The sequence below is a fragment of the Salminus brasiliensis genome, chromosome 2 (assembly GCF_030463535.1).
Source record: "Salminus brasiliensis chromosome 2, fSalBra1.hap2, whole genome shotgun sequence".
In the NCBI taxonomy this organism is placed as follows: domain Eukaryota; kingdom Metazoa; phylum Chordata; class Actinopteri; order Characiformes; family Bryconidae; genus Salminus; species Salminus brasiliensis.
This window is the reverse complement of record NC_132879.1, coordinates 31,452,928-31,460,539: the sequence shown is the minus strand read 5'-3', so window position 1 is coordinate 31,460,539 and position 7,612 is coordinate 31,452,928. Positions and strand designations below refer to the sequence as shown.

The 7,612-nt window shown below is 39.2% G+C and overlaps 1 protein-coding gene across 1 annotated transcript; it reads left to right on the top strand.

Annotated features, from left to right (window-relative positions):
• The first annotated feature begins 316 nt into the window (after positions 1–316).
• On the top strand, positions 317–3,743 carry nansb (N-acetylneuraminic acid synthase b). Its single transcript, XM_072673796.1, has 6 exons — positions 317–448; positions 1,179–1,394; positions 1,910–2,009; positions 2,095–2,249; positions 2,667–2,933; positions 3,555–3,743. Exons 1-6 carry the CDS (start codon positions 317–319, stop codon positions 3,741–3,743), a joined length of 1,059 nt encoding a protein of 352 aa, XP_072529897.1.
• Positions 3,744–7,612: the final 3,869 nt, after the last annotated feature.

The following is a 7,612-nucleotide window of genomic DNA, read 5'->3' as shown; positions in this document are numbered from 1 at the left end:
CAAATGTCCCTTTTGTTCATGACTATATTATTTTCGGGGTGGATAATATATCCTTCATGCATTGCTAATGAATCATATATCATATAAGTCATAAATCATAAATCAAGTATGTTTATTTTCACTGATAGAAGATATCCGGCCTAAATTCATGTGTCATTTGAATCTCCATGCCGGCAGTGAGGGGGTGGAACATCCGAGGCCTATAAATTGTCACCTGACCTTGGAGTAAAACCCTTCAGTTAGCGTGACTCTGTAGTAAGAGGACCTCATTGTACGGGATCAAAGTCTCAAAGCTAATGCACAATCAAATTTGAAGATGTCTGCCGAGTTTGAACTTTGTCCAGGAAGAAGGATCGGGGGCTCCAACCCCTGTTTCATCATCGCAGAGATTGGTCAGAATCACCAAGGGGACATTGAGATTGCCAAGAAAATGATTCGCATGGCAAAGGTATTGTAGTGGAAAAGCTAGTTTTAACATTATTGTGTTGTTAGCAGTGAACAGCTTGTAAATGTAGTTTTGACTTTATCGTTACGTTAGCTTTTGTACTATTAGCCTTGTAGAAAATGATGTGTGCAAGAATGAACTGGTCAAGAACTAATAAGAACAGCTTTCGTTAACCCTAGACGGAGGTCAGCTTTGCGAAGAGCGTTGTCTTTGGCACATGTCATGCAATATACCCAACTCCTATTAGGCTTCTACACAAATCATTGCCGTAAAATGATGGTTGGAGTAGTGTGGTGGGTGACAGTACTGCCTTCCCTGAGGCAGACTAGGGTTTGATTTCTCTGCCAGGCAAGCAGACCACACTACACCCATAAGAGTCCCTGGGCAAGACTCTTAATGCTACATTTACCTACCTGCATGAAATGATTCCAACCTATGGTAAGTTGCTCTGGATAAGAGCATCTCCTAATTGTCATGAATGTAACACACATCTGCAGTCCATAACAAAGCCCATATCATTACACAAGGCCTTCACAGTACTCACCCACTGCATTCAGTGCATGGTCACTCTCCTCATCTCTGTCCTAGTTCACATCACTTTGCACATTCCAGTTTCTGATAGTGACTGCCTAACCCATCCCTCAGGTCATATGCTTTCTCACATCTGCTTTTCTTCCTCCTCCTCCTCCTCCTCCTCCTTCTCTCTCTCCTTCTCCACATCCCACCCACCTAGGACTGTGGAGCAGACTGTGTGAAGTTCCAGAAAAGCGAGCTCGAGCACCGGTTTACTAAGCGTGCGCTCGAGCGCGCCTACAACTCGCCTCATTCCTGGGGAAGAACATACGGAGCGCACAAGCGCCATCTAGAGTTCAGTCATGAACAGTACAGGGAGCTGCAGCAGTTCGCCGGAGAAGTAGGAGTTTTCTTCACTGCCTCAGGAATGGACGAGGTGAGGAACGAGAGCCGAAATGATTGCCACCTTAATGTCTTACCAGTATTTTAATCTGTATTTTTTTTTTTATTATTTTTGCTTTGTTTTTGTTTTTTTTGGCAATTGCAAATCAGGTTCATTTCAATAGGTCTGGTGTGTCTTATTTATATAATAGCTGGAGGCTAAACAGTATTTACAACTGCGTTTAATTAAAACAATTACTTTTCACATTTTTAAAGCGTAATTTATGCACGTTATGTTCTTATGAAATTATATTTATAATTATTAAAAGTCCTCGTTGAATTAGCCTTGTCCTTTCTCCTTAGGAGAATCTCTGACGTCATCGTAGGGCCGCTCCGTTAGTGTGAAGTTTGTTAGATTAGGCAGTCAGAGCTTTTACCTTGTGCTGGAAGTGGTCACTCTGGAGGTGGCCACGCTGATGTGATGCACGTCTTAAGTCTTGAGTTGAAGTTGGAAAGGGTAGCTAAATGTAAAACAGTCCTCAAACAGGCTCTGTATCTTGTCTCTCAAAGATGGCTGTGGAGTTCCTGCATGAGATCAACGTGCCTTTCTTTAAAGTGGCCTCAGCAGACACCAATAACCTCCCTTACTTGGAGAAAACTGCCAAGAAAGGTAAGCTTACCCACCCTATTATTTTCTAGTGAGGGCAAAACAAAGGTGCATAAGATCACTTTAGCAGGTGTACTGTTGTCCTTAGGCCGTCCCATGGTGATATCCAGTGGTATGCAGTCTATGGAGACCATGCGTTACGTTTATCAAACGGTCAAGAAGCACAACCCAAACTTCACCTTCTTGCAGTGCACCAGCGCCTATCCACTGTCCACAGAGCACGTCAACCTGCGAGTCATCACTGTAAGAGTCCTTCACCGATTCCTATTAACATTCTCAACAAGTCTGCTAGTATATATGAATAGAAGAGTTTTTGTCTTTGGGTAATACAATGAATGTTGCACAGTGAACTCAAGGTGCTGGATGAATGCTCTAGCAGGGCCTTGGGGATGTTGAACTATTACTAGATAATAGTTTGATCTAATTAAGCCAAGAAATCCCTCAAAACTAGTTTAAACTTCTTTGTCCCTGCTATCCCCCTGGCTTCTACTGTTGTGCTTTTGACCCAAAATTGCTTCAGGCATGCTTCAGCATAAAACGTCTGTTTCTCCCCTGCAGAGCATGCTTAAAAAGTAGCAGTCGATATACAACAGACCACACTAGAATATGGGCAATTGTCCCTCTCTGACTCTGTGTTTTCTCTGTTCGTCTCCAACGTAGGAATTACAGAAGGAATTCCCTGACATTCCGATCGGCTACTCGGGCCATGAAGGAGGCATCAGCATATCTGTGGCTGCTGTAGCCCTGGGGGCAAAGGTTGTGGAACGACATGTGACCCTAGACAAAAGCTGGAAGGGCAGTGACCATGCAGCATCTCTAGAGCCAGCCGAGCTGGCAGCGCTGGTGCAAGAGATTCGGACAGTGGAGCTTGCTCAGGGCTCTCCGGTCAAACAGATGCTGCCCTGCGAAGCCTCCTGCTATAGCAAGGTCAGTCTTTACAGTAGCTTTATTGGTCTTGTTGAGAAAAACATGTCTGCAAGGTCACTGTTGTAGCAAAACCTGTGCTTCCATTGTCCTTTTCTGGTAATCCCGATTCAACTGTTACCCCTTTTCCATTAATCATATCAACATGCACTTTTGAACACTTCCTTAGTACTTAGTACTCATACTTAGATCTTAAGTATGAGCTGCTAAATGACCAGCTATCACCTTAGGTGTAAATGGCTATTTAAACTCCTCTGTTAAACAATAATTGTGCTACAAAGGGCCATGTGAAAAAGAACCTCTATGTTTAGCCTAAATACCTCCAGTCGGCCAACAAATGTTTGAAGTCTTTGTGTTATTTTAGTTGTTTAGTTAGTTTAGTTAGTTGCTAGTTTAATTCGCAGTTGAGTCTATTGTTAGATATATTATCATTGTAGCCATACATTAAAAAATGGAAAAAAGATGGGTCTTTCTTGAACCCTTTAAAAATAGGTTCATATATTATGAATAGTATGGGTTCCACTATTGTAACTGTTTTAGCACTAATAAGAACCATGTCTGTTTGGACTGCAGTGAGGACACTACATGTGCAAAAGCTGACATCATTATTTTTTCTGGTTCCAGCTGGGTAAGTCGGTGATAGCAAAGAAGGCAGTGCAGAAAGGTACGGAGTTAACCCTTGACATGCTGGGAGTGAAAGTGGCAGAACCCCAAGGAATACCACCTGAGAATATCTTTAAACTGGTGGGTAAGAAAATCACAGTGGATCTACAGGAGGAAGACACCATCACTAATGACATGATCAAATACTAACTTGTAATTTCTATATATTAAACTTTCAGTCATTTTATGTTTTCATGATAAACAAACTGGTTTAGTCTCATTACAGCTCTATATTTGTAAAGTATCACAGAGTAGTAGATCTGATCTAAGAACCTAGGCTTCCTGTTGAGTATGCTTGCAGTCCTACCCTGCTGTGTTATATGATACTGATTTAGTGCTTAATTTAAATAGATTTAAATATTAAATTAAATGATATATGGACAGACGAGTATTTATATTCAATATTTCTATATGGGCTAAAACAAAGAGATGGTGACACTTCAAATAGGCATTGTTTTGCAGTGAAAACACAAATGCAGTTAGGTACCCCCTACATGAAAGGCTGATCAAATTAAATGAAGATAATTTTCGTTGCTGTTTACATGAAACATGTTCTTATTAATAATAGTATGAATGTAAAGTAAATCTTATCACTTCAACAGTAGTAAACTGTAGGTAACTGGCTAGAATCAGATCCCTGAAAGAGGCTCCTTGTTCCTACATCGCCGATGTTAAATCAACTCTGTCAGGGTTAATTTGACACTTTTACAATGTTTGTAGAATTCTCCCTGGCTAGAGTTAATTTTACACTCTGGTCAGTGTTAGAAGAGAAACGCTGAACACAGTTGTTTAGTCACTCAACACATGTCCGTTATATATCCTAAAGAGTTTTTTAAAAAACTCTGAACAGTGTTGTTTTAACAGTGTTGATTCAGTCTTGCTGGGAGGAAACCTCTGTGTGTGTTAAATCTAACACTTTTACAGTGTTTATATAATTCTCACTATACTTTTACAGCTTAAAAGCAGCTGCTTCAATTTATGGCCATACATTTAATTAACAAAATCAGCTCCTGATAGTTAATACTGTATGTTCTTCAGAAAAAATGACGGTTTAACGCTGTAACAGGGCATACGTGGACACTTGCTCTTACAACCATCAACACTGACACCGATCAGCTGTCCCAACATACAACAAACATTTCAACACTCATAAGGAGGTAACCTAGGGGGAATGACAGCTCATTGATGGTTAGTGAGAGGGGGAAAGACACAGCCAGCATGCAAACAGGCGGTGCCAAGAGCCAAAGGGAGAAGCGTAAGGAGTGTGGGAGGAGCCTAAACTAATTAAACTGAATATATCCCATACATAACTGAACTGTTTTGAGGTAGGTGAACATTCTGTCAGTCTGTCATTTTCTCCATTCAAAAGGGATGTTTGAATGGAATCAATGTATTAAGTAGTCTGTTGTCATAAGCAACTGGAAGCTGATTGGCCCAAGCAAGCTGCGCTGATCTTGCTTTAATCATTTCATTCAAGTTGATGTTTCTCAACTGGTACCATGTAACTAAGTCAGTAATATTCAGCGTTTCAATAATTTGCATTGACTTGTAGGGGGTACTTGAGGCTTATGCAATACATCCTTTTTGGATAAAATGTAAATTTTTCCCCACCATTTGCATACTGGGCGTGTCCTTCCCTCCTTACTCACTGTCAGTGTGTTGTGTACTTTCTCTTGGGTGTAGGTTTGCAGACTATGTTTTGCCTGTCTGTCAGGCATCAGGTGTGAGACTCCATTGTGGCTGGGTGTAATAGTGTCAATTACAATGCTATGAAAATATGCTGTCAATATTAAGCTACCAGAAGAATAAAGTCAAAGAACTTGAGACTTTGGGTTAAAGTAACTCAAATTACTTGGGTTTGTGTTTTTTTCTAATCTCACATTTGTTTTGTTCTAACATACAGTGATGAGTGCATTAAGACGATTTAGCATAATGTGTTCTGTTTGTTCAACAAAGATTATCAGAGAGTTTCTTTTTTTTTTTTTAACTTGTCTAGGTTTACAGTGCACTGACCTTTGCTAAATTGACAATATTGCACAAGCAGGGCAAACAACGTACCACAAGGAAAAAGGGAGCACTACGTAGGCATACAATAAAAAGGATTTAATAAATAATGGCAAAACTGCTAAAAGGAAGCAGAAACACATGACATATTTAAGAACACTAAGTACTATCAGCTAGGAACAGATGTTGGTGAGGCAGATCTAGGTGATGAAACCTGCGGCATAGTTGTGACACTTCTTTTCATTTATTCTGCTTGATTCTGATGCGGATAGGGTTGTGAATATCTTTTGAGACTATTAAAAGTTTCTCTCAAGGCAAAACAAAGCCATATACCTCCATCTGCTAGCTCTTGAAAGCAGCACCCTGCAGGTCAGAAAGTGATGAGCATGCAGTTCTATTTCTTTAAACACCAAGACAGGGGGGCTTGTAAACAGTTGGATTCACTTTGTACAGGAAAGAACTATGGCTGTAATATATGCGAGCTCTAAGCAGTGGCTGGCACTATTATAATGAAATGATTGTAGCTTCTTTAGTTGAATATTCAGAGTCTGTGCCTGAGCTGTCTTGAATTGTGCAAACTACCATCCATGCTCTTCAGGGCTTTGCTGTTCTTTTGCACTTGCTACTACTCTAGTAGCACTGCAGTAAAATACTTTTACTGAAGTATAGGTAACTTTGGTAGGTTGTTAACCAGTTTCAAACATAAAATACAAATATTTTCGGGGTTACTTTGATGTATGTCCTCTTGTTTCTAAAACAGCTGGTTCACATGTGATACTACAGGGCAATAAATATGTCTTAATATATAATACTTGCAAGATGCAAGATAGTCAGTAAACTGTATTTTTAATCTTAAGGTGGGTGTAAACTAAAAGAGAAAATACACCCCATAAACAGTGGCAGGTGAGTAGACAGATGTAGTGATTAGACAGATTGGTGGGCTAATTTTTTTTGTGTGGGGTTTCCTTCCATATGAAGATGACTACAAAGTCATGGTCAAGGTCCGACTTTTGGTTTTGGCTCTAGTAGTCTTAACTGCAACACAACCAATTGGTGTCACACCCCCGTATTGATTTTTGGTTCAAAATATAAAATATGAGACTAATGTATTTCTTAGATATATAGATACAACATACTTTAAAGAAATCTGAAAAGACGAAAACAGTACAATGAAAACATGAGATGCAACAGAAAACAAGTAAAATATGTTTTTAAATATGGGAAAACATATATATATTTCAAAACACATAACTGCAGTACCTGTAATTAATATATATTACATTTAGAAAAGCTACCATTTATACAGTTGCAGTTATAATAGTAGTTAAAATGCAGTTAAAATATAAAAAATTGCATTTGCATTTTTCAAAGTAGAGAGTAGCAGCAATCAGGGATTTAACTGATCAGTTTGTAAAAAGGAATTTACCAATGAAACATACATTTCCAATATATGCAGGAAATGTCAGTATTGTCCAGCACTGCCTGAGGAAATGCGTTTTGTGAAAATTTGTGAGACCTATTCACTCAAAGCTGCAGTTACTTATTTACACCACCTGCTGGACAAACCCTCTTTAAGCTGTTTCTCATCTGAGACAAATTGTGATCTCACAGGGTCAAACCAATTTTGTAGAATGTTCTGCTAAAGTAGAAAAACAGAACGACTGCTGTTTATTTCAGATCTTCATACTGTCTAACCACTGTTGTTCACATGTGTAGGCTATTTCCAAACAACAGGAAAAAATAAGATGATAGATTGAAATGCACAAAAAAAATAAATGAATCATGGACAGTGGTTCCACACAACTAAGCTGTGTTTTTCAATATGAAAATATATTTTTGGAACTACACAAACAACTACATGTAGACACTTCCACTCAGTAGTAATGTTCACCTGAACCTAGTAAATGAAATGAAATTACACTGTAACTTTAGGAGACTTTAGGAAAATTAGGATTTCTAAACACACAGAGATTACTTTTACTTGCTCCTGTCCAACTGACTGTACCCAGTTGCTA

Coding starts and splice junctions, on each gene's coding strand:
- nansb (XM_072673796.1), top strand. CDS start 317: ATGTCTGCCGAGTTTGAACTTTGTCCAGGAAGAAGGATCGGGGGCTCC. Junction 2,010..2,094: donor GGAGAAAACTGCCAAGAAAG/GTAAGCTTACCC, acceptor TGTTGTCCTTAG/GCCGTCCCATGGTGATATCC. Junction 2,250..2,666: donor TCAACCTGCGAGTCATCACT/GTAAGAGTCCTT, acceptor TCTCCAACGTAG/GAATTACAGAAGGAATTCCC.